Source organism: Carlito syrichta, unplaced genomic scaffold, assembly GCF_000164805.1.
Source record: "Carlito syrichta isolate Samal-C Ts95f unplaced genomic scaffold, Tarsius_syrichta-2.0.1 Scaffold301652, whole genome shotgun sequence".
Classification (NCBI taxonomy): Eukaryota; Metazoa; Chordata; class Mammalia; order Primates; family Tarsiidae; genus Carlito; species Carlito syrichta.
Window position 1 is genome coordinate 482814 of NW_007245748.1, and position 26090 is coordinate 508903.

General features: G+C 41.6%; 2 protein-coding genes across 4 annotated transcripts in view; one reads left to right on the top strand and one right to left on the bottom strand.

Moving 5' to 3' along the window:
• BUB1 (BUB1 mitotic checkpoint serine/threonine kinase) overlaps window positions 1-12820 on the top strand; it is a 43501-nt gene extending 30681 nt beyond the window's left edge. For 2 of the 3 annotated variants that reach the window (XM_008055077.1, XM_008055079.1), the window contains 7 exons: window positions 402-545; window positions 8135-8250; window positions 8560-8721; window positions 8899-9056; window positions 9152-9326; window positions 10818-10924; window positions 12497-12820. In XM_008055077.1, the coding sequence (XP_008053268.1) occupies window positions 402-545; window positions 8135-8250; window positions 8560-8721; window positions 8899-9056; window positions 9152-9326; window positions 10818-10924; window positions 12497-12692 (1058 nt within the window). In that variant the 3' untranslated portion in view covers window positions 12693-12820. The remainder of the gene's footprint in view (window positions 1-401; window positions 546-8134; window positions 8251-8559; window positions 8722-8898; window positions 9057-9151; window positions 9327-10817; window positions 10925-12496) is intronic. The other variant, XM_008055078.1, reaches the window with a different exon arrangement.
• A 5105-nt stretch (window positions 12821-17925) lies between these two features.
• Window positions 17926-26090, bottom strand: part of LOC103257355 (two pore calcium channel protein 2-like) — a 40930-nt gene continuing 32765 nt past the window's right edge. Inside the window, exons 13-19 of the mRNA XM_021710926.1 lie at window positions 25081-25168; window positions 24008-24077; window positions 21803-22022; window positions 21561-21651; window positions 19579-19692; window positions 19226-19350; window positions 17926-18071 (exon numbers count right to left, since the gene is read on the bottom strand). Coding sequence (XP_021566601.1) covers window positions 17926-18071; window positions 19226-19350; window positions 19579-19692; window positions 21561-21651; window positions 21803-22022; window positions 24008-24077; window positions 25081-25168 — 854 coding nt within the window. The remainder of the gene's footprint in view (window positions 18072-19225; window positions 19351-19578; window positions 19693-21560; window positions 21652-21802; window positions 22023-24007; window positions 24078-25080; window positions 25169-26090) is intronic.

The following is a 26090-nucleotide window of genomic DNA, read 5'->3' on the forward strand; positions in this document are numbered from 1 at the left end:
AGTGGAGCAAATGCACTTGCTGTTGATTCCCTTTGTCACACTGAATATTAATCCAAATTTGTAGATCTAAAATGGTAAATAATCAACTGTGCAGAACTACAAATCAAACTTTTGGTTGTTGTTTTTTTTATATATATATAAATAGAGACGAAGTCTCTCTGTGTTGCCCAGGCTGGCCTCAAACTCCAGGGCTCAAGCAATCCTTCTGCCTCAGCCTCCCAAAGTGCTGGGCTTAGACTTTTTAAAATAGTTACTTATTATTTGAAATAATACTTTTTAATGGAAAAACCTTTTGAAAGCTTATTTAATAAATGTTTCTGCTCACTTTGTCTACAATTTCTTTGGTAAGATTCTTGAGTATTGAATTCATATTCCTTTTTTTGTTCTCATTTTCTTTTAAGATTTCACTGTTGAGAACCCATGGGATGATCAGTTGATTCTCAAACTTTTATCTGGGCTTTCTAAGCCACTGAGTTCCTATCCAAATACTTTTGAATGGCAGTGTAAACTTCCAGCCATCAAACCCAAGACTGAATTTCAATTGGGTAAGAATTATTTGCATAATATAACTTTAAATTCTTATTTTCCTATGGGAAGTTGTTGGTGACTCATGTGTATGTGTGCACGAGTACACATGTGAGAGAGAGAGATTGATTGTCCTGCTGGCCCATACCACCACTCCAGTAAAAAGTTATATATATATATAGTATTAAGCTGAGAACATTTTGTGAAGCCATGACAATAGGATTGTGATTACTGCTGAGACTATAACTCATACAATTTATAGAGGGCCATTGGTGATATCTATCAAAATTAAAAATATACACACTCTTAGACCCAGCCATCTACTTTTTAAAATTTCCTACAGGTATTATGGTACACTTCTAAAGAAAAATGCTAGAGTAAAATTGGTAACAGCACGAGGAAGCTCGCTCTACTGATAGGGAATGATCTCCCAAACGTCCTGGACTGTTGAATGAAAATGGCAGAACAGTATGTAGTATATGGCACAGTTAAAATGGTTAACTGTTAGAGTGGAAAACTGGGTGGATGTAGATAACAATGGGAGCAAGACTTCACAATGTGCTTCTTAATTTTGAAATTAATGGACTTTATTTTTTAGAGCAGCTTTAAGCTTACAGAAAAATTCAGAATAAAGTACAGAGTTTCTGTGTAACTACTGCCCAACATATACACACAGATTTTGCTTTTACTAACATCTTGCATGAGTGTGATACATGAGTTACAATCAATGAGACAATATCGATACATTATTATTAACTAAAGTGCATAGTTTACATTAGAGTTCATTCTTTGTGTTATACATTCTGTGTGGTTTGACAAATGTATGATGACATATTCATCATTACAGTATCATACAGAATAGTTTCACGGCCCTAAAAATTCCCCCCTGTACCTGACCAGTTAGCCCTTCTTCCTTGTACCCCAGCTCCTGGCAACCACCAATCCTTTTACTGTCTGTAGTTTTGCCTGTTCTGTAATATCATATAATTGAAGTCATATGGTATGTAGCCTTTTCCGTTATTTTGTTTAGCAATATGGATTTAATGTTCCTCTGTGTCTTTTTGTGATTTAATTGCTCTTTTTTCTAGTCACTGAACAATTATTGTGTAAATGTACCACACAGTTTGTTTATCCATTCAGCTAATGAGGAATATCTTGGTTACCTCACAAATTTTGACAGGTTTTTATGTGGACATAAGTTTTCAACACACAAGTTGGGTAAATACCAAGGAGTATAAGTGCTGGATCATATGATGAGAGTGTGTTTATCTTTGTAAGAAACTTCTACACAGTCTTCCAAAGTGACTGTCCTATCATGCATTTCCAACAACAGTGAATGAGAGCTCCTGTTCTTCAATCTTGCCAGTATTTGTTTTATCGGTGTTTGGGGTTTTAGCCATTTTAATAAATGTGTAGTGGTATCGTGACAGTGTTTTAAGTTGCAATTCCCTGGTGACATACGGTGATGAACATTTTTACATATGCTAATTTGTCATCTGTTTATCTTCAGTTAGCTGTCTGTTCAGATGTTTTGCCTGTTTTTTAATTGGTTGTTTATTATCATTGAGTTTGAAGAGTTCTTTATATTTTTTGGATAATAGTCTTTATTAGATATGTGTTTGCAAAGATTGTCTCCTAACCTCTAGCTTATCTCTCTTTTCTTTTTAATTTTTTTATTTTAAAGATGTGGGGTACAATTCAGGATTAGGTATACAAATGGTCATTGTACAGGTAAAGTTTGGGCCTCTCTTTGGTCCCCACTTTGCCTGGTTTGAGTACTTTTTATTTTTCTAGCTTTTGCCTTGCAGAGCAAAAATTTTTAAATTCTAATTCTTTTTGTCATGGATCATGTCTTTGGTGTTAAATTTCAAAATCATCACCAAACTGACAATCATCTAGGTTTTCTCCCATGTTATCTTCTTCCTAGATAGTTTTGCCTTTTACATTTATAGTTTATAGTTTTGCCTTTTACATTTAAGACTATGATCTATTTTGTAAGATCTGTGCCTAGATTCACTTTTTTTTTTTTTTTTTTTTGCATGTAGATGTCCAGTTCCAACACCATTTGTTGAAAATACTATTCTTCCTTGAATTGTATTTGGCCTTTTGTCAAAGACCAGTTCACTACATAGATGCTTCTCAACTTACAGTTGGGTTATGTCTCAATAAACCCATTGTGAGTTAAAAACATCATAAGCTGAAAATGTATTTAATACACCTAACCTACTGAACATTCTAGCTTAGCCATGCCTACCTTAAACATACTCAGAATACTTACATTAAACTACTGTTGGGCAAAACGATCTAACACAAATCCTATTTTATAATAAGGTGCTGAATACTTTATGTAATTTAATGGGTACTATACTGAAAGTAAAAAACAGAGTGTAGGGGTACCCAAAGTATGGTCTGTATTTAATGCTTATTGCTTTTGCACCATTGTAAAATTAAAAAAAAAAAAATCATTGAGTTGAACCATTGTAACTCAGGGACTGTCTGTCTTTATGTGGACCTCTTTTTGGACTATTATGTTCCACTGATATTCTTTTGCCAATACCACACTGTCTTTATTAATTGTAGCTTTATAGTAAATCTTGAAGTTGGGTAATATCATCCTCTGATTTTGTTTTCTTTGAATATTGAATTGATTGTCCTGGGTCTTTATTTAGCCTTTCCACAAAACGTTAGAATCAGTTTGTTGATAGCCACAAAATAACTTGCTGAGATTTTGGATGGAATTGCATTAATTTATAGCTATTTCATTCTTTTTGGTAGTTGTATAAGTAGTATTGTGTTTTAAATTTCAATTTACAGGTGTTCATTTCTAGTATATAGGAAAGTAATGACTTTTATATGTTTGTAACCTGTAACCTTGCTTATTAGTTCCAGATTTTTCTGTTGACTCTTAGGGAGTTTCAACATAGACAATCCTGTCATTTAAAACAAAGACAATTTTGTTTCTTCCATTCCCAGTCTATATATCTTTTTTTTCTTTTCTTATCTTTATTGCATAATCCAGGACTTTTAGTACAGTGTTGAATAGTAGTGAGAGGCAACATCTTTGCCTTTTTCCTGATTTAGAGGGAAAGCTTCTATATAGTTTACCACTGTTAAGTATGATGTTAGCTGAAGCTTTTTTGTACATGTTCCTTTTCATATTGAGGAATTATTCTATTCTCTCTATTCCTAGTTTGCTAAGCTTTGGTTATTTATTTATTTATTTTTAATCTAAATGGGTATTCCGTTTTATCAAATGCTTTTTCTGCATCTATTTTATATGATATATACTTCTTCTTTCTTGAGATGATGAATTGTATCAATTGGTTTTCAGATGTTGAACTAGCCTTGCATACCTGGGATAAATCGCACTTAGTTGCGGTATATAATTCTTTCTATATGTTGTTGGATTAGATTTGCTAGTATTTTGTTGAGGATTTTTGTATCTATGTTCATGAAAAGGTATTGGTCTGAAAGTATTCCTTTCTTGTAATACTCATATCTTTATCTGGTTTTGAGTTAGGAGGTAGTACTTCTGCTTCTGTCTTCTGGGAAGAGATTGTAGAGCATTGGTATAATTTCTTTCTTAAATGTTTGATAGAATCTGCTAGTGAACCCATTTAAGCCTAGTGCTTTCTGTTTTGGAAGACTATTGATTCTATTTCTTTGATAGATATAGGACTATTCAGATTATCTGTTTCTTCTTTGTGAGCTTTGGTAGATTGTGTCTTTTAAAGAACTGGTCCATTTCATCTAGGTTCTCATAATGAATGAGCATGGCATTCATTTTATTCCTTATCAACCTTTTAATGTCCACTAGCTCAACAGGGATAACTCCTCTTTCATTCTGATATTAGTTACTTGTGTCTTCCCACTTTCTTTCTTAGTTAACTTGACTAGAGGTGTATTAATTTTATTGATCTTTTCAAAGACCCAGCTTTGGGTTTTGTTGATTTTTCCCTATTGTGTTATACTTTAATATTTAGTATTTCTTTTCTTCCACTTACTTTAGATTTAATTTGCTCTTTTTTTAGTTTCTTAAAGTGGAAGTTTACATTATTGATTTCAGATCTTCTTTTCTAATATCTTTCTTTAGAGCTATAAATTTTCCTCTGCTATATCCTATAAATGTTGGCAAATTGTATTTTCATTTTCATTTGGTTCAATATATTTTTAAATTTCTCTTGAGACTTCTTTGACCCATTTGTTATTCAGAAGTGTGTTTAATCTCCAGGAGTTTGGGGGACTTTCCAACTATTGTTCATATGTTCATACTGTATATGATTTCTGTTCTTTTAAATTTGGTAAGATGTGTTTTATGGCCCAGAATGTGGTCTACATTGGTGAAAGTTCCATGTGATCCTGAGAATAATAAATGTTCTACTGTTATTGGATGATATACTCCATTAGTGTCAATTAGATCCAGTTGTTCAGCAGTGCTGTTCAGTTCATTCATGTCCTTAATGATTTTCTGCCTGCTTGATCTGTCCATTTCTGATGGAAGGGTGTTGAGGTCTTCAACTATAATAGTGAATTCGTCTGTTTTTCCTTATAATTCTATCATTTTTGCCTCACTTTCAATACACTGTGCCTTTTTGAAGAATTAACCCCTTTTGCATTATGTAATGCCCCTTTCTATCTCTGATAATTGTTTTGCTTTGAAGTCTACTCCATCTGAAATGAAATATAGCTATTCCACTTTCTTTTGATTAGTGTTAGTATATCTTTGGTATATCTTTTTCTGTTCCTTTACTTTTACTCTCTCTGTCTTTATATTTAAAGTGTGTCCCTGTTTTCATTAGTATATTTAGACCATTGATGTTTAAAGTGATTACTGATATAATTGGGTTAATGTCTACCATACATTTTACAGTTCTCTATTAATTACCCTTGTTTGTTCTTTCTTTCTTATTTTGGTCTTCTTTTTTTTACCTTCTCTGATGTTGAGTTACTTTATGTGATTCCATTTTTCTCTCCTTTTTGAGCATATCAATTATACCTCTTTTTTACTTTTTTTTAGTGTTTGCTCTAAAGTTTACTACATACATTCACAACTAATCCAAGTCTGTCTTCAAATAATGTTATACTGCTTTATGTGTACTGCCAAGTACCTTATAATGGAGTATTCCTCATAATATTACTAATGTCATTCATTTCAGTTATCCATAAGTATACTCACAGAACACATTGTTGCTATTATTTTGAACAAGTTGTTATTTGTTAGATCAATTAAAAATAATAAAAACAAAATATTTTAACTTCATTTATTCCTTTTAGCATTTTCCAAACCCAAGTTTCTGACCTATATTTCTTCTCTCTGAAGAACTTCTTTTAACATTCATTACAAGGCAGGTCTATTAGAAACAGACTCCTTAATTTTTGCTTGTGTAATAAAGTCTTTATTTTTCACTTTTGAAGGATAACTTTACTGGATACATAATTATAGATTGGTGGTTTTTTTTATTTTAGTACTTTAAATCTTTTACTCCACTCTGTTCTTGCTTGTATGGTTTCCTATGTAATTTTTACCTTTCTTTCTTTATATAGGTAAGGTATTTTTCTCTGACTTCTTTCAATATTTTACCTTTGTCTTTGATTTTCTAAAGTTTGAATATGTTATGCCTAGGTGTTAATATTTCAGTATTTTTCCTTCTTGGTGCTCTCTGAACTTCCTGGAATTGTGATTTGGTGTCTATCATTAATTTTGGAGAATTCTCAGCCATTATTACTCCAAATATTTTTACTTTCTCTCTTCTTCCTTCTGATGTTTCCATTCTGCATATGGGAATGCCATATTCTTGAATATTCTGTTCTATTTCTTTTTTCTTTGTTTTGTTTTTTGCATTTCAGTTTTGGAAGTTTCTATTGTCATATCTTCACGCTTCCTCGTTGATTCTTTTCCCCGCCATGTACAGTCAGCTGATGACTCCATCAAAAGCATTCTTCATTTTCCTTGCAGTATTTTATTATTATTATTGAGTGTTTCCTTTTGCTTCTTTCTCAGTTTCCATCTCTCTGCTTATATCACCAATTTCTTTTTGCACTTTTTCCTTAGTATATTCATTAGAATTCAAAAGTTTTTTCTAGTCTGATAATTCTAAAATCTCTGCCATATCTTTGTCTGTTTCTGTTTCTGATGCAAGCTGTGCTTTTTGTCTTTTAATATGCCTTGTAATTTTTTATTAAGAGCCAGACCTGATGTACTAGGTAAAAGGAACTGAGATAAATAGGCCTTTAGTGTGAGGTTTTATGCCTATCTACCTAGGGGTTAGACTGTGTTACCTGTTTGCTGTCACTATAAGTATCAGAGGATAAAAGTTCCCTTTTGTCCTTATTCTTGTTTTCTGTTGTCTGGGTTTTTCCAGAGACTTCTTAAATAAGGTCTGAGAAGTGTAGCTCTTTCCATTGTAACCCCTCCGCATGGCTCCATCTGTGGTTTCTGCTCTTGGGCTCCTACTTTGGCAAGCTGTGATTCTCTGTATCCACCTCTCTGTCTCCCAACTTGGGAACAGCAGGTTGCCCTGTGAGCTAAGTTCTCCAATAGATCTAAGAAGAGCTATTGATTTTTATCTGTTTGGCTTTTTGCTTATTGTAAGGATGGAGTAATGGCTTCCAAGCTCCTTATCTGCTGAACCAGAAGCCTACTTTCTTATGTCTGATTTTGTTTTTTGAGAGTTTTGTTGTTGTTATTTTTTATATCTGATTTTGAACATGTGAATTCTTCGTTAAAGATTTAATTTAAAACTCTACTACAGTTTCACCTCTGTGGTCTTTCTCTCTAAAACCAATAGCCCTAAAATAACAAGAAAAATATCATACAAACCCAATCTGAGAAATATTCTACAATGTACCTGATCAGTATTCTTTGGAGCCGTCAAGGTCATCTAAAACAAGAAACATCTGAGAAACTGTCATAGCCCAGAAGAGGCTAAGGAGACATGATAGCAAAATATAATATATCCTGGAACACAGGGAAAAACTAGTGAAATTTGAGTAAAGTATAGAGTTTAGTTAGCAGGAGCATACTGCTGTTAGTTTTTTATTTGTGACAAATGTACTATGGTTATGTAAGAGTTAATAGAAATGAGGTAGAGAATACTCTCTCTGCAACTTCTCTGTAAACTGAAAATTGTTCTAAAATAAAAGGTTTATTAAAAGTTTTAATCATCTTTTACAAAGATTGGTGCAGCTATACTTTGCCCTTTTTACTCTGTTCTAAAACACATTTTCCAGAGGGCTTTGTTTAGCACTGTACAGAAGATTTTCCATGTTCTTTCTAACACAGCAATCTTGCAGAGCAGGCAGCACAGATATTACCCACCTTGAAATAGGTGAACACTGGGGAAGAGATGGTGACTGCACAGGACACACAGCCAAGTGACAGGCCCAGAGCCCCGCAGGGCTGCCCTTTCTCCTCTGTCCCAGGTCAGCTGAAGAGGGGCCCTTCTGTGGCAGGTATCTTTCATCCAAGACCATAAACATTCCCTAGGGAGCTATACCCGTTTTTATTTATTAAAGCAATTCAAGCACCAAGAAGATTTCACGATTCTTCATTTTGTAAAGTTCTTGATATTTGAGACTTTTTGTCATTTTGACATATCTGTCTTCTAAGGTTCTATGCTGGTCTATGTTCATCACCTTCTTGGAGAAGGGGCCTTTGCCCAGGTCTATGAAGCTACCCATGGAGATGCGAATGCTACTAAAAATAAACAGAAATTTGTTTTAAAGGTAAATGACCTGAACAGTTTTTGTACAGTATGGATATGAACTTTAGGACTTGAGTTTGCCAGCTTCTTTCTTTTTTAAGATAGTGATGTTTTCATGTATGTCTGTAGTCAGCAATTTAAAAAAAAAACTGTAAAGGATTTAGAATTTTCTTTCTACTAAAATTATCTTGAACAAACCCCATGCTGTAGCAGTAGTTCACAGCGTGTCATCACGTTCAACCCCACATCTTTACTGGGATCGAGGCTGCTTTCTTGCTATCATTTCTCAGAATGTGAGCCTGGATGTGAATGTCATCTACCTGATTTGCAGGTCCAGAAGCCTGCCAACCCCTGGGAATTCTACATTGGGAGCCAGCTGATGGAGAGACTAAAGCCAATTATGCAACCCATGTTTATCAAATTCTATTCTGCCCACTTATTCCAGAATGGCAGTATATTAGCAGGAGAGCTCTATAGCTATGGAACTTTATTAGTAAGTGTTCATTTTTATAATGGGAATATGAATTTGAAATGCATTTTTGGCCTGTGCCTTGCACATACCTTTGTGACTAGAGCTTTTGTTGGAGTGGTGGGTGGGGCAAAGCTCTTGACTTGAAATTTTATTAACCCTGTGCAGCTAACTCAGGATTCCACTTTCCATTGTTTCTAGAATGCCATTAACCTCTATAAAAATACCCCTGAAAAAGTGATGCCTCAAGGTCTTGTCATCTCTTTTGCTATGAGAATGCTTTACATGGTTGAGCAAATGCATGACTGTGAAATCATTCATGGAGACGTTAAGCCAGATAATTTCATACTTGGCAACAGGCAAGTGTTGTGCTTTTTTAAAGGGGTTCTTCTCTTGCCATTTCCATAGCAGACATTCATTTTTGCTCATGCAACAATGTTTATGTTTAATATAGATTTTTGGAGCAGAATGGTGACGATGATGACTTATCTGCTGGCTTGGCACTGATTGACCTGGGTCAGAGTATAGATATGAAACTTTTTCCAAAAGGAACCATATTCACAGCAAAGTGTGAAACATCTGGTTTTCAGTGTGTTGAGATGCTCAGCAACAAACCATGGAACTACCAGGTATAAAGCTAAAATGAGAGATTTGGAAATATTTTCCTTTATTGCACTTTTCAGATTTTCAAAATGAATTTGGGCATCTAGTTAATTCAAGTTGGTCTCTTGTGCCACAGTTGACAGAGAAATGCACTCTGACTAAGGGCAGGTATAAAATTATATTCCTGAAGAGTGTGCTACTTTATTTTTTGTTGTTGTTTTTATTTTGTTGAGACAGAGTCTTGCTGTGTTGCCCAGGCTAGAGCGCAGTGGCCTGATCATAGCTTACTGCAACCTCAAACTCCTAGGCTCAACTGATCCTCCTACCTCAGCTTCCCAAGTAGCTGGGACTACAGGCACATGCTGGCGCACACCCAGCTAATTATAAAAATTTTTTGTAGAGATGGGATCTCACTATGTTGCCCAGACTGGCTCCAAACTTCTGGCCTCAAGCGATCCTCCTGCCTCAGCCTCCCAAAGCACTGGGATTACAGGCGTGAGCCACTGTGCCCAGCCTCTACTTTCTTACTAATCAATTATAGATTCTGTTATCAGAAAAGGAAAGCAGATATATTTTATGAGTTTGATCTTAGGAAACAGTGTTTCCTGATCTGTGAACCCATCAGAAAGGAATTCATGCAACAAGGAGCTAGCTTGGTTTATTGAGAATCAAATGAGACCACCTTGAATTCATTTATGGCCAGAGCTAACAGTGAGACCCCGCACACCCAATCCAGGCAGAGTTGTGCGTGTGATGGATATACTTGTGTGGCTCTCAAGGCAGGATGGTAGATTTGACTATGATCAGTGCTACAGGCAGATTTTCAACTGCATTCACAGCCAGATCCAAAAGGTGTTAAAATGGATTATTATCCTAAAGAAAGTTGCAGAATTTTCAGCAAACTAGAATACTAGATGACCTTGAAAAAATACTAATTGGGACAAATGGAAAGTTTTGAAACTGGGTTAACAAAACCAACTGCCCAGTTCCCAGGTGAGAACTGTGTCTTTCCAGCCCATCATGATGGGGGCAGGGGTGGAAGGTCTTATTTCTAGCTTGTTGCCACTGCCAGTGAGACCCTAGGAGGTGGATGGCTTCTGCCCTATGGTGCTGGGGTGTTCTTTCTGGTTATGAACACATTACACAGCGAGAGACCATGCAGCACAGTCAGAGAACTCCAACTTCCAGGCTGTCCATGTAGAAGAGAGATAAGAGTGTTGTGTCTGCCCCCGTGTGGCAGAATGAAGGACTTGAGGATATGGTAGCTCAGGAGGACAGCTTCCCAAGGGGCTGCCCCAGGAGTTAACGGGTGGTCTGCTATCCATGGGAGCCTCTGGTGAGCCTAGAAGTTCAGCAGGACATACCAGTGGAGTGGTTGAACAAATGGCTTCCAAAATGTTTTAAAAGTAAAATCCTGTAAGTATTTAGTTTGCCACCTAAGTTAAATAGACAGCTTAATATACTCGTGTGTCAATTACTATTTAAGTCATATATAAATACCTTTATCTTCTTCATAGATTGATTACTTTGGGGTTGCTGCAACAGTGTACTGCATGCTCTTTGGCACTTACATGAAAGTGAAAAATGAAGGAGGAGTCTGGAAACCTGAAGGTCATTTCAGAAGGTGGGTATTGGCATGGGTGGTACCGTGAGAAGAGGATAACTACAGTGGAATATTCAGTCCCATCTAGCAGTGGAAGAAGCTCTGCTCTGCACAGAAAACCTAAGCCATGGACGTGTGGTGACAGCACATTCCTGGGCTCTGGGCACAGTGAGCAAGTGGCATAGCTTCACCACTTCTGTCTCCCCATTTGTAAAAATGGGGCAGCCAGTGCCCTCATGGGATCACTGGACCCTCCTGGCAAGTGGCTGGCATCATGTATACACTCCAATGTTTCTGCCCTTAGAGGAATCACCTAGTGTCCCTGACTCTTGGGTTTTCTTTTTTTTGTCTATGTTAATGAGAACAATACTGATCCTACTTTTCTCATATGTTCGTAAGAAGCAAAGGAAATAATATATATGAAAGTGCTTTGTAAATTACAAAGCAATATGATGAGGGATCTGTCCATCATCAGGAGATGATGGATAGGGTTTTAAGTCCCAGCTCTATGTGACTTTAGTTTCCCCTAGACTATTTTCTCATCTATAAAATCACAGTGAAAATTAACAACTCAACAAGAGCCCTTCCTAGCAACATGGATAGCTCTCCTAATATAGTATGATAACAAACTTCTGGTAATGTTTTGTCTAAGCTGACCATTGAGTATGTGCACATCCATTGTATCAGTTATACTTTCTTCACTGTTTATGAATTATTAAAATATACACAGAAAAGTACTCTCATCCTAAGTGTACAGCCTTAGGGATTTTTCCATATATTTATACTTTCTTGAGAAAATTTAAAATGGAACTCTCGTAACCTTCATCCCCCTCTCTCCTCCCCCCCCCAAAAAAAAGAAAAGGAAAATAGCAGTAATCTTGTAAAATATCACATGCTGTGCATAAATAATGTTGGGTCCAGGTTCTGGAGGAAAATGTGTAGCAACCATACTTTATTCTGCATAACGAGCCATCACATCTAGCAGATACTTCATTCTGTCTCTTGCTCAAATTGTAGAATCAGCATCACACTGACCACCAGCGTGGAGAAAAGCCCCAAGTCGCCCCCAGTGGGATGACGATAGGCTGTGTGTCCTGGCCAGAGCACAGTTCAGTCACATTCTGCTTCCTCCCAGTGCCTCACCTCCCTGTTCTGGAGTCTTTACAGTTCACCGTAACCATTAGAGTAGCTGAACTCTCATGGCTGACTCTCTCCAGGGCAGTCCAGCCCATCTCCCCAGTGCTGGCCCATGTGCAGTTACGCTCAGCAGAACTACTGGGCAGATCATCCAATTCTGTCTTTTAGCTAGCCAAAAGCAGATAGATTGTCTTTAAAAAAAAAATCTTTCAACTGAAAAGTTGTTGCTAAAAGACAAATTATTTGGGGGGAACAAGTTACAGAAGACATTTAATTGCATCTTTGATTTCTCTCATTTCTAATAGATTCAACATTTCCATTCTTGCCACATTATGTTGTGTTTAGGAGAGAGTTGTTTTGTTCAGCTCTGCAAGGCTGTGGATACCAGAGGCAGGAGTGAGTTGCCCTGTGTGTTGAAGGCTACCTGCTGCCCTTATTTATGCTTTGTCTCTTTAGGCTTCCTCACTTGGATATGTGGAATGAATTTTTTCACACCATGTTGAATATACCAGATTGTCATCATCTTCCATCTTTGGGTTTGCTAAGGCAAAAGTTGAAGAAAATATTTCAACAACACTATGCTAACAAGATAAGGACCCTGCGTAATAGGCTCATTGTACTGCTCTTAGAATACAAGCGTTCACGAAAATAAAATTTGGACATGCACGGTCCCTAAAAATCACTTTGTAAATGCTAACCTATCTACTTTGAGCCTTGATTTTTCCCCCATTTATTATGTAAATGTTTGTTTAAAATAAATTCCATAGAATATATCCATGTGACTTAGTTGTTATAAATGTTTCAACAAACATATGCCCTAAAATCCCTGTGTAGCAGCTGACCGGCTGTATTGGGATACAAGCATTCAGGAGAATACCTTGGATGTGACCATCACTTTTTAAATATGGACCTGTTTAAGTCCAAAAGGGGCAAGACAGCTTTTTTCCAGAGTTGAAGTTTTGTGTTTGTATCAAAAATAAAAAATAACACAAAAATTCTCCATATATATCCAGGGGACCTTGCGTTTTTATGAATAAAGTTTGCCTGTCCTTGATTGTATTTGTCCTTCATTGCTATCTATAAAATACAAATCCTAAGTCTATTTTTTTAAAGCACCAAAGGAGAATCTCAGATCTTGAAAGCAGTCTTTTACATAAGTTCTATAGATCTTTAGTCAAATGAAAACACCCAACTTAGCAGTTATTAACTTGTAAGGCTGTAGCAGGCCCTGTAGCCTGGACTGACCTCCCTTTCTTGCCCCTCTTCCTCTTCCCTCTTCCCTCAGAGTTATGACGAAAAAAACCAGAGATGACACACAATTCAAGGGGACAGTGAGTTGCTTCCCCTACCCTTGTCAACCGTCATGTTCCCCATTCCAGAGGCAACTACTCCCTTTTTATGAATCCAAAAATGATGGTATACATGAATCTATATACTGTATTTTTGATACAACTAGTTCTGCTTTTTATTCACTTACAGCAAAGAATAACTACATATAGAATGGCCTCATTCTTTTTAATGATTGTGTAATATATGGGTCTAGGGTATACCTGCAGTGGTAAGTTCCTAGAAGTAAAATTGCCAGGTGAACAGTGAGTGCATTTAAAATTTTGTATTAATACCTGCAAATAGCATCTCATAGGAGTTGTGCCAGCATCTATAAAAGTCCCTGTTCCCCACACCTTCACTAGCAGGACAGATTAAGCTCTTTGCTAATCTAACAGGTTAATAAAATATTTCCTTACAGTCTTAATTTCTTTTATGAGTTAGGCCAAATTTATTTATTTTTGAGTTAGGGTCTCTATTGCCCAGGCTGGACCACAGTGGCACAATCTCAGCTCACTGCATCCTCCAACTCCTGGGCTCAAGCAATCCTCCTGTGTCAACCTCCTGAGTGCTGGGACTATAGGTACATACCAGCACACCTGGCTATGTTTTGTAGAGATGAAGTTTCATTATGTTGATCAGGTTAGTCTCAAACTCCTGAGCTCAAGCAATCCTCCCACCTTGGCCTCCCAAAGTGCTGGAATTACAGGTGTGAGCCACTGTACCCAGTTCAAGTTTATTTTTTGAAGAGCTATGTATATTTTTCTGTGAACTCTATCTTTTGTCCACTTTTCATTTTTTTCCTTGTTAATTTTTAGGAGTCCTTTGCATATGAGACAAAAATACATTTCTTGGTTTTTTATCTGTCTCTTGACAGGTAAGATTTCTGCTGCTGTGAAAAAAAAATTTTTTTTTTAGATTTTACTCTGTGCTCTGGTTTATAGTTTTAAATGGCTGATGGCTTTTGTATCTTAAAACACCATCCTCAGTTGAAAAATAAGAAAAACTTTCTCTACTTTACTTAACTAATTTAAATATTTAGGACTAAACTCTTGGTTGCTATTTTAAAATTAGATCATTTTTCCCTATTGTTTTAAGCTGGTAGTTTGAATATATGAAGTCTGTTGATTTCTGTAAAAAGCTTCTCAGTTGAAGTTTCCAAACAACTAGCCATGACACTGTGAAAATTATCCTTATTTTATGTCACTCTGAATGTTTTGTTTGTGCTTTTTCCCTTGTCACTGACCAGCACCTGAAGAGGGTTCAGAAATGGTGGACACCTCTTCTGCTTTAGTGGGAGCTCTTCTAACGTTTCTCGTAGGCCTAATGATTACTGGCTTGAGACAGACATTTTGAACCATGTTAAGTGTTTATTTTTTACAAAAATGTGAACTGTAGCACTATTTTTACACTTCTCTTGCCCATCTTTCCGTCTGCATTGATCCAGCTATATGCCATTTCCTGTGAACGTGCCATCGTTTGCTTAACCAATCCCGTACTTTGAAATATTTAATTGGTTTCACAATTTCATTGCTACAAAACAGTGAGTACAGGTGCAAATGTGTCTGTAGGATGAATTGCTGGAACGGGATCCCAAAAAAACGTTTTTAATTTGAAAATAAAAACTAATCTACATAGTCACACACGTACTCAGCTTGGAGAAAGTTGAAAATGATCCAGGGTCAGACTTTATCAGACAAACTAACGTTACATTGACTCTAAACAACCAAGTGCTGATAAGCAAAGCCCTATTTGTGGGATGTTTTTTCCTTTTGAAATGGCTGTTTTCAAAGGAAACCAGGACTGGCGACAAGGGAGCCATGTTATCAAAATAAGAACTAGATGTGTTTATCTGTGAGAGGCAGTTCTGGGTGCCTTCAGCTTTGGATGTGGAGGACCCTTGACTCTGGCTTCCAGCCCTTGTTGATATGTCCTGTGTCACCACCAGCCCGTGGGCTATTAATGGATCTTCAACTTACATCACGCTCAAAAACATCCTCTGTGTAACTCACACCAACAGCTTGACCACAGGGTCATCTCAGTACCGCCATGCCTGTCTGGTTCATGATCTGTGCCAAGGGCTTCACTTGCAAAAGACGTCACAGTCTGATTTCCTGGCAGCAACCTGTCCCAGGATGAAAGGCTTGACTGACACATAATAAGGGACTTTAAACACTTTGACCAGTAGTTTTGTTTTTGTCCATCTGCCTAGTACGAACGATAGAGATCATCTTCATGTAAGGATTCTGTAATTAATTGTCTGGATTACAGACACACACAGAGAGAGAGAGGGAGAGAAACCCAGGTCACTCCACTGGGGAGGCAAGTTTCCCTGAGGACACTGGCTGGACTCAGTTCTTGTCTAGTTCACTGAAAGGCAGAAGAAAAGCCTGCAGAAAAGGTAGGCAATCCCAGCCACCGCTCCCTCCTCCCCCCCTGAGACTGCACGCAATGGCCGGGACGGTGGCGCCCCTGGGGGGTCCCCGGAGTGCCGCCAGTCGGAGACCTGCAGTTTCTCTAGGAATTGGGTCGGCTCACACACCCCGTGAATAATTTACATCACACGGTTTCCTCCCTTACTGCTTAATGGTGAACATGGTATAAGTCCGTGAATCGGTGAAGTCTTAAACAAATGATGAAACACGGATGGGATGGAATACTCAGCACTGTGTGTGCACGCACGCATGCGAGCACCACACAAAACCACCACTGTAATGAAAAAAGGATGTTGAACAACATATATGAAATATGTCATGGTATCCCACTTAGGATAAAAGAACACAACTATAGATACGTACGATATACACAACTGTAAATGAACAGATTACCTTCCAGAAGGATAAACAAATTCAGCAGTCAGCACTGGGAAGAGGGTAAAAATAAAAAGGTGTGGGGAAAATAAAAGGAAGACAAGGAAGAATAAAAAGAAACTTTCAACTTTTTACTATATTCCTGGACTGAGTCATAAAAATGACTATGCATTACTTACTAATGTAAAAGAGAAATTCCTAATACACAGTAAATTTTAAAAATTAAATTGTAACTCAGTACGTTAAGGATAATACTTTACATCATAATAGATGTTAGATATCCAAAGAAATGAGAGAGCAGTCTGGAAGGATGGCAGGACGCCACAGACCATAGCAGAAGGGCCAGTGAGGCCCAGCTCCTGGGATTCCCGTGATGATGAGGTTCTAGCACCCCAATGCCAAACGCCATGTGTGATTCAAGGCACGAAGAGAGACTCACAGCCAGCTTTGCCACAGCACTGACCAAGGCCGGTGCTGAGGCAGGACTGCACCCATCCTCATCCTCCTGGGGTCCCCACAGTCTTGGGAGGGTGGGAACATTTGTTCTCAGCTTGCAGAAAATGGGCCACAAAGAGGTTCGGGGACATGGTCAGTGGGGAGGTGAGTACAAATTCAGACAGTCTGGCCCCAGAGTCTGTGCGCTGAAGACCCTAGCTTTGCTCCTACATGACACAGCCCAGAGGTCACCCTCATGACCAAAGAAAAGAAGTCCCTCTCAAGCTAGCTTCACTTCAGTTGCCACCCTGACACATGATAGGACACATATGGCTCGTTTCTCACCGTGCCGAGACCTTGGGTCATGGGGACATGTTCTTTCAGATTCCCGTCTCATAGTAGAACCCATGACAGGGCCCAGAAGAATAAGAGGCACACCTGACCACTCTGGAAAGGAGCACTCATCCTCAAAGCACCACTGCGATCTAGAGTAGCCAAACCTGCAGAGACAGAAAGTAGCATGGTGGGTGGCAGGGACTGGGGGAAGCAGTGGCAGGGGTGGTTTCGTGGGTACAGAGGTTCCATCTTGCAGGGCGAAGCGTTCTGCGATGCGTGGCGGAGATGGCTGCATAACCGTGTGTGTGCAGCGAGCACAACTGGACTGTCCACTTAGAAACGGTTAAGCTGGTAAATGCTGTGTTGTGTGTATTTTACCACAATTGAAAATAATAAAAATAAAATCATTTTAAGTTCTCAGAAGAAGCATGTTGCTACACTGGGAGATTCCCAGCAGGGGAAGTGACCTCAGACAGTGACTTACTCAAAATCTTGCTCTAATTGTAGTGCAGTTAAAGAAGAGCACAACCCTGCCCCCAAAGAAGTAATTATGACAATTATTTTTTCATTTATATTTTCCTTCATTTTGAATAAGCAATGTGTTTAAAAGATACTGTATTAGAACACATTCCTTTGCCACTTTAAATATTCATAATTCACTCATGTAACATTGTAGCGCAGTATTAGTTTAGAAAATACCATATAAAAATAAGTGAAGAGCTTTTGTACACACACAAAAAAGACTTCACACGTGTACGCAGTATGTGACCAGTGCTCCTCACAACTCTCCTCCTCAATCTTCCTTGTCTTACTTCCATGATCAGACCCAAGACTGACCCCCAGTGGGGCACATCGAGGCAGCCTCTTCCTACCACTCAGAACACAGAAGGGCCTGGAAATATCATCTCCAGAGAGCGCTTGCAGAAAGAGATTTCAGCTTCCCTTGGTTTCCAGTTGTGGGCCCTTGCAAGCCCAGGGTCACACACTGTTTTCAAAACTGGGATTCTTGGGGTAGATGTCGCTGGGTGAGAAGTTCAGAATCTCATCCAAGGAAGAGCCTTCCTCCTCGGGGTCGATTTCAGACTCAAACATCCGCTGCAGCAAGGTGTCCACAGTTCTGTACTCTAGGAGGAAGGAGAGAGAGGAACATGGAATCTGGATGTGCTGGGGTCCCAAAAGCACTGGGCCTGGGTAGGCCAAGCCCTTCTCAAAGGATGGCGCAGAGTCAAAGTCATGGCCCTGTGCACAGTAACCAAGTACTCCTTGACAAAAAAGGCTGCAAACGTCAGGAAGTCAGTCATTCATCCTGGTGCTTGTCCCATAGCTCCCCATCCATGAGAGGCCCTGAACACCAAGGAGAAAGTGCTGCTTTTTAAATTTTTTTAAAAATTATTATTTTAGAGATAAGGTCTCACCATGTTGCCCAGGCTGGTCTCGAACTCCTGGGCTCAAGCAATTTTCCTGCCTTGGCCTCCCAAACGGCTGACATTAGAGGTGTCCGCCACCACATCTGGCAGAGAAAGTGCTTCTTGAAGGTCTCCGGGGTGAGGAGGGGGCGGCTACCCTTAAGGGCTGCATGCTCACCCACTCCTGCCTCTATGCCCTATTCCTCAGACTGAGCTTATTGCAGGGCACCTCAGCCAGAGCCCAAACTGAGATGCAGACTGCTTTAGGTTTCTCAGCTAGTTATTAATTTATTGAAGAATTAAGGAAGTAAGCAACTGGTTGTTAAGGGCTCCTATATCCCAAGGACATTGTTAGGCCCGCGGGACACAGAGAACCAAAAAGGCACGCCCTTGCCCACATGGAGCTTGGAGTCTACAAGGAAGACAGATGGAGTCCAAAATAGCCATTCAGTGATGAATGTGCTCCCAGCATTCCTGAGAGGAGAGAAGGAGAGCTTTTGGGGAGACTAGGGGCTTCCCTGAGGAAGGGTTGCCTAAGCAGATGAGGGGTCTTGATTACCCAAAGCAGAAAGGTGAGAGTGAGCCAAGGAGAGAACACAGCACATGCAAAGGCCCTGTGGCAGGAAAAAGCAGGGGAGCCAAGGGGCTAAGTATAGCAGGCATGGCAGGCCTGGTGTGAAGGGTGAGAGGCTGAGATGCTGAGAGAAGTCAGGTATGTGGGCAGCCACAGCCATGGTGAGGGGCCTTGTCTTTATCCTTGAGCAACGGGAAGTCACTGGAGGTCAGATCTGCATTCTGGAAACAGCCCACCGTTGCTGTGAGGACAGACCGGAGATAGGTCAGTTCTAGTTTTGCATCAGGTTGAAACTTACTTTTCGATGCAATTCGGCAGTACAACCCCTTCAAGGCCTTCCTCTTGTTGTCTCTGTCATCCCCACGAAAGCCACCGTCCTTGGCATCCACGGGATCAGTGAGCTTCCCATCCTGCACTTCTTCCCTATGAGGAGGAAGAGACAACAGGAGCAGGTCAGGTCCCCCAGCCGAGTCCCTTGAGTGGTCTCCCAGGCATGGCCTGGTGGGCAGGGTCCAGCCACATCTAGGGGCCCTAACACGGGTCCAAAGGGCCAGGCCGGCTGCCACGGGCCACCGATGGACCGACTTCGCAAGGGCAGGGTTGTGCAAGTGCGGCCCACTCTGAGGGCCATCCAGAGAAACATCCACTCACTCTTGGATTCCCACTCCGAGCTCTTGAATCTTCCTCTCAATAGCAGTTTCTACTTCACCTTTCTCCAATGAATACGCCACAAAGAACGCCTCCAAGACAAATGCTATGAAAATGCTGAGGATGAGGAAGGGATAAAGGGGTTAAGTTGATCGGCTGTGGCTCAGGTGATGAATCCTGGATCCAAAGAACATTCAACGCAAACAAAAGGGCAGCCAGCTGTTGTCAAGGAAATACAGAAGAAGGTAGGATTGACAAGAAACACGACATCTCTCAAGGACCGGACGTGACTTCCGTTCATCTGGAGTATCATCCCTCCTCTGCAGCCTGTCTGAAAAGTGGACTTCAGGAGAAAATCCACTATGAGTGAAGGAGAAGCTTAAGTGAAATACTTGTTGGGAGATGATTCTCTGCAAATATCTCAGGTGTCTAACATCCCTACGCAAAGGCTTTTAGAGTTATCTTAGGAATGTGTGTCTGGGATAGTAGCACTTAGCGATGTCTCCTTCCCTACGGACAGTCCGGGGCAAAAAAGAAAAGACCTCGCCTTCCCTCCCAGGTGCTTTGCTTATAGTCTAGAGTAAAGATAAAGGCAGTTTCTTTCTCTTTCTCCCCCGCTCTCACCCTTTCTTTTCCTCCCTCCCTCCTTCTCCCTCTCCCCCACTCTCCCTTCCCCTCTGCTCTGGCTCTCTCAAGCGCGCGCTCTCTCTCTCCTGTGAGGGCAGGATGGGCAGGACACCAGCTGCCCTACATGAAACCCAGTCTTCTAATTTTGGAGTCACTGCCCTGTGGGGCTTCAGGGAACTGACACGAAGTATTGCTCTGGCGGCTTCTCTTGCAGTGAATTACAAGTTCTTTGTCTCATGTTCTTTGTTAGTATGTGTGTGGCAGATGAACCAGTTAGCTTGCAAGTAGGGTCAAATCTCAGAGCCTTCACCCTTTCTGACTTGACAATAATGGCAACGTAGCCCAAGGCCACAGCAGGTTTTTTAGAGGAGGTAGGAAAAAATTCCAGCCTAGGCCTGAGCGGGCACTCGGGGGCCCTCTCTGTGGGCCATTCGGGTAGGCACCTCACCCTCTTCCCACTCCATGTTCCCAACGGCTGTGCGCGATAAGCTGCTGAACCACAGCCACCTGCAGGGGCTTCTCTTCTCCCCTCCTCTGCTAGGACATCCTTGAGGCACTCTTGAACCACAGTCAGCAAGGGTGAGGGGGCCAGCACAGCCCTGATATGACAAGGAAGGCACGGATGCTAAGCTGTCACCCCAAGAATTCCAGGCCCAGGCTTTGGGGTGGAGGGGAGTCCTGCCAACCAAAAAACACAATGAGAATCACAGGGATCACAGGAATTCAAATGCAGGCCACATGAGGAACCAGGGAGCTAGAGTCAAATATTTCAGCCGGAAGGAGAACCCTGTCACGGTGTGAGTTCTCCCATGGAAAGCAGGTCAGGACAGAACTGGAACCAGTGAATTTGCCAGAAGGCACATTTCCCTTCTACTAGAATTACCAGGGCACACATTCTCCTTTTATAAGCATCACCAGGGGACACATTTCCTTTTCACCTACGAAAGACCTAAGGACCAAAGCCAGACAATGGGGGAACTGACTCGGGTTCTAATGAGTCCCAGCGGCTGTATGAATTTAAGCAGAGGCTGGGCAGCGGTTCAGCTGGGACGCTCTAGAGGTGATTCAATCGCAGTGGGGAAGGGCGGGAAGACCAGCCGGCACCCCCGCATCCTCCTGACCCAAACTCCTCGTGAGGCTCTGAGACATCTATCGCACGCGGATGTGTCAGATGCTGTGGACGCTGTGAGGTACACACGTGTGAACAGAAAAGGCCTCCCTCCAGAGGCTGAGCATCTAGTGGGGAGAGGAGACCCCTCCACGACCTTCACAGGGTGGGACAGGGCGAGGGGAAGTGCCAGCAGTAAGACATATGAAAGAGGAGACCTAAATGGCCAGGATGGCAGGAGGAAACTCACTTTACGATGAGGATGACAACCACGATGTGGAACAAGATGAAATACAGCTTTGCAGCCTGGTGGGTCACGAGGGCAAAGCCGTCTGCAATGAGTAGGAAGGAGGCTAAGGAACCAGACCTTCGAGAAGCCCAGCAGGCCCCCCTGAGCTCAGAGATGCCCAGAGGTTATCCTCCTCTGAGAATTGACTTCCAGCATCCCCCGCCCCACCACTGTGGGTCACCCCGCTTCTCCAGAAAGGATATCGTGCCACTGGTTAACCACCGTGAGCTCCATCAGCACAATGAATGAAGAGGCGAGGTCATTGAAGTTGTTCTTGCAGTACCTGCCTCTGGCAAATGCTGAGCCCCTCAAGGCCGGGCTCCCACAAACCGTGGCATCAGGAGCGGTGGAATTCGGGTCAAAGAACTGGACTTTGCCATGGAACACGCCCATCCCGATGATTGCAAAAGCATAGTAGACCACCTAGAATGAGAGACACCGGGACACCAGTGGGTGTCCAAAGCTGTGGAATCCCAGGGGAAGGGGTACACAGAAGCAGCAGGAAGCATGGCAGGTACTGCCCTGTCATGTTCCCAGGGCCCGTCAAAGGGCACTACTGGTGTTCCCAGGGAGGGTCACCCTACCCAGCCAATAATCCAAGCAGCTTCGAGAAGAAGGTGGGCAGGGATAAGCCCCTCAGCCACTGTCAGGGAAGCCTGAGCTATCCATGGAGGGTCAGGGGATATGACCGGCTGGATCATACCTTGACCCCCCCACCTCAGGTTCATTTATAAAGTCAAAAATGAAGCTGCTAGCAAGCTCGTGGGTTAAGTACTCAATAAATAATAGTCCTTTAGGGAAAAAAATTATTTAGAAATTAGAGTTTTATCTTATTTTTGATACCAAAATAAATGTCAAAGGTGCCAAAGGGTTAAGTGCAAAAAATAAAACTATAAACGTTCTAGGGGAAAAAATTATGTAGAAAAAGGCCTAACTGACCATGACGTAAAACTCAGAAACTATAAAATAAAAGATGGATAGGTGTGACTATATAATAAACTTAATCTTTTATACGCCCCCCCAAAGCAAAACAAAAATTCTCTATTGTAAAAACAAAAATGGTGGCAGACAAGGAACAATAATTGCTTTTGCAGCTTACCAAGGGCCTATCCTTAATAGCCAAATAGTCCTCCAAATCATATTTTTAAAAAACTAATAAAAGAATGGACCACAGATGTATTCACATAGGCTGTTCACCAAAAAAATAAGTATACACGGCTGAAAGAACATGGAAAAGATGCCCTGCCTCATGAAAAACGAAACAGATGCATATGAAAACAACACAATACTATTTCCTCACCTTTCAGATTGGAAAACATGGAAACATTTAATGCACCCCAGTTGTGAGGAGTGCAGAGAAACATGCTGTCACATACTGTTGGAATATGAATGGGAACACAACTTTGGGAAGGCAAGGTGACGCTGTCCACCCAAATTTTGAGCCCGTTTACCTTTGACCTAGCAGTTCACTTCTAGGAATGTATCCAACAGATACACTCACATTGGCACACAGATACACGCACAAGCATGACTCACTTGGGATGGCAAAAGGCTAGACCACCTATATCAGTCTCAGGGCTGGGCAGATATGTCCTGGACCTCCCTCCGTGGGACCCTCTTAACCACAGCAGAGCCTACCTGGAGACATGTGCCTCACAGAACACAGGACAAAAATATTCAATGGAAGACACTTTCCTAACAATATTTTTAAAATATTGCTCCATTAAACAATAAACCAGATGTCAACAGGTATGCAGATGATATACTCACATGCAGAGAAATATTAGGAAGAATAACAAGAAGCTCTTAACAATGGTTGCTTCTGGGAAAGAGGGATTTGGGGGGCGGGAATGGGTGGCTTACAGTTGGTCTTTCATTCCTCTGTGCTAATGAAATTTTTTTACCATTATCAGTGAAAAGAAAAACAAGGGCCCTGTTTCAGCGACAACCACAGAGGGATATGGATCCCTCATCCACAGCGTGGAACTACCCCAGGATGAGAGGCCAGGCCTCCATGTCGCTTTGTATGACCTCATCCTCACCACTGGGAATCTCAAGAAGCAGGTGGGCTCTGTCTCCACACCAGAGTGAGGCAGGATCTATGGCTGGGGTGGGGCGTAGGCAAGCCTACCTCCTTGAGAACCATTTGCTAGCAAGGAATACCAAGCTGGATCGTGGGTGGGAAAGAAACTATAGTTGGGTTAGCCCACTGGATTGTTGGTGTTTACTGTAGCAGCCCATGTGACTTAACTGATGTATGCCCAATGTTTCGAGAAACTTTATAAGAATGAATCTCATTTACTCATTCTCCCTTTCTTTCTCCCCTTAACATAAGGTTTTCCGAGAGTTGCCAAGAATGAACACTGCCACTTACTTCACATTGAATAGCAACCAGAGCGGCTACTTACGAAGACAAGTCCACCAAATGTCAGCATCGTGGGGCCAATGTTGATTAAAGTGGTCACTATAATCCGGAATCTAGGACAGAACAAAGTTTCCAACACAGGGCACAGGGGAAGATGGAAGGTAAAAGTCACACCACACAAGAATGCTTCCCTTCACAGCCCTCCCCAGGACTGAATCTAGTCTTTTAAGTGTCCTCAGGAATTCACCTTTGTCAGAAATGGTCCACCCACCACGCTGGTGGTGTGAGGGTTAACCACTGAAGTAGTTTCCACTGAAGCAAAGCAAAGCAGGCTCAACCAACCAGAGAAAGGTCATCACAGAGACCTTGCTAGGAAGGCATGGATGAGTGCTGATCTAGCCTCATCTGCTTTTTTCCTCCACCTTTTTCTCCATCCAAATCAAGCCTGTTTTAAGGCGATTCTGGAAGTCCATGCTGACAACTGTACACTTTCTGAAGAAGAAAGCCGGTCCTCAGATAGAGCCGTCTTCCAGCATTCCCTGAAAGGAAGCTGGCCCATCAACAACCAAGGGTGGGGTTTATCTGGGCTTTGGGGTCGGACTCCTGGGTTTGCATCCTGGTCTGCCTCTTTCTAGCCATGCACCACTGGGGAAGTTACTTAGCCTCTCTGAACTTCAGTGGCATCACCTGAAAATGACATATCATAAAAGTCCTCATATCAGGGATTGTAGACAGGATTTGATAAGACAATGGCTAGTACACTCCAGTTAGCATTAGCTGCCATCAGGACTACTTGTACTCAGTAACCGTGCAAGCAGGCGCTATTCAGGGCCAGGTCACAGGGATAACTGTGGCTGACAGAATCTCTTGGGGGGGCTGCTATATGAGTGCTCCTTACTGCTTCTCTCCCCTCCACTGCCACCCCAGAGCACTGACCGCTGTGGCCACCAGGGCAGCAATGATGATCAGCGTGTCAAACAGTGAGAAAGTCCTCTACACAAGTTACATCCTGGACTCATAGTCAAGCGTGACTATGGGTTCAAGGCAGGAGTGCCTCCCACCAGGCCCAGTGTGGGGACCCTCCACATGCAGCATCTCACACCATTTCATATTTACCTCTGAATGCTGATGATGACCCTTAAGAGTCGGAGTATTCTCAGTATCAAGACAATATCCAGTATCTGCTGACTGTTGTATTTACTTGCTGGAAAAGGAACGGTCACTTAACAATCCATCTTCTCAGGGCCTCTAGCTTGTCCTTTTTATTCAATGAGGTCTGAGCCTCTGATTACCAGGGAATGATGCAACCTCACTTCAAGAAGGGACGGTGCCTCGGATCAATGAGGCAGCACCGCCTTGAATTACAAACCACCCTGAAATTGAAGCCAGGGCAGACCTGTGTGGTTCCACTCCCTCCCTCAGAGCTAAGGAACCGTGAGTGTAGGTGTAGACATTAACCATCATGAGTGGATTGCCTGAGCCCGTGGGTTCGAGACCCGCCTGGGCAACTTGGCGAGACCTCATCTCTACAATAAATCAAAATGAGCCGGGCGTGGTAGCACACGCCTGTAGTTCCAGCTACTTGGAAGGCTGAGGCGGAAGGATCGCCGGAGCCCAGCAGGCTGAGGCTGCGGTGGCCGGGAGCGGCCACTGCACTCCAGTCTGGGTGACAGAGTGAGACTCCAACTCAAAAAAAAAAAAAAAAAAATGTGACTCTGGATCCAGTTGTACAGAACACCTTTCAACAAGCAGCTTCCCACCCAGAATGCATTTCATAGAGTTATGTTAAGAAGCTGCACTATCTTAAATAATACCACCTGCAGTCTACAGGAAGGAATGTGCATAGGTTGGGGGTACGTGTTGGTGAAGCCAGAGGATGGCAAAAAGAAGAGGGTAGTGTGCAGGGACCTGGGTCAGGGGCCAAGGAGGGCATAGGGTTAAGGGTGTGGAGGTCAGCCCTGAGATGGAGGGTCCATGGAGAGATAACCAGGTGTTTGGTGTGATGGATGCCTGCACACAAAATCTCTATAATACGGCTGAACACAAAGCTGCCATCGCTCTCAAGAACATGTAACATTTTGAATAATTCTCGTGTCCTCTCCCCCTCACTCCCAGACATCTCAGTG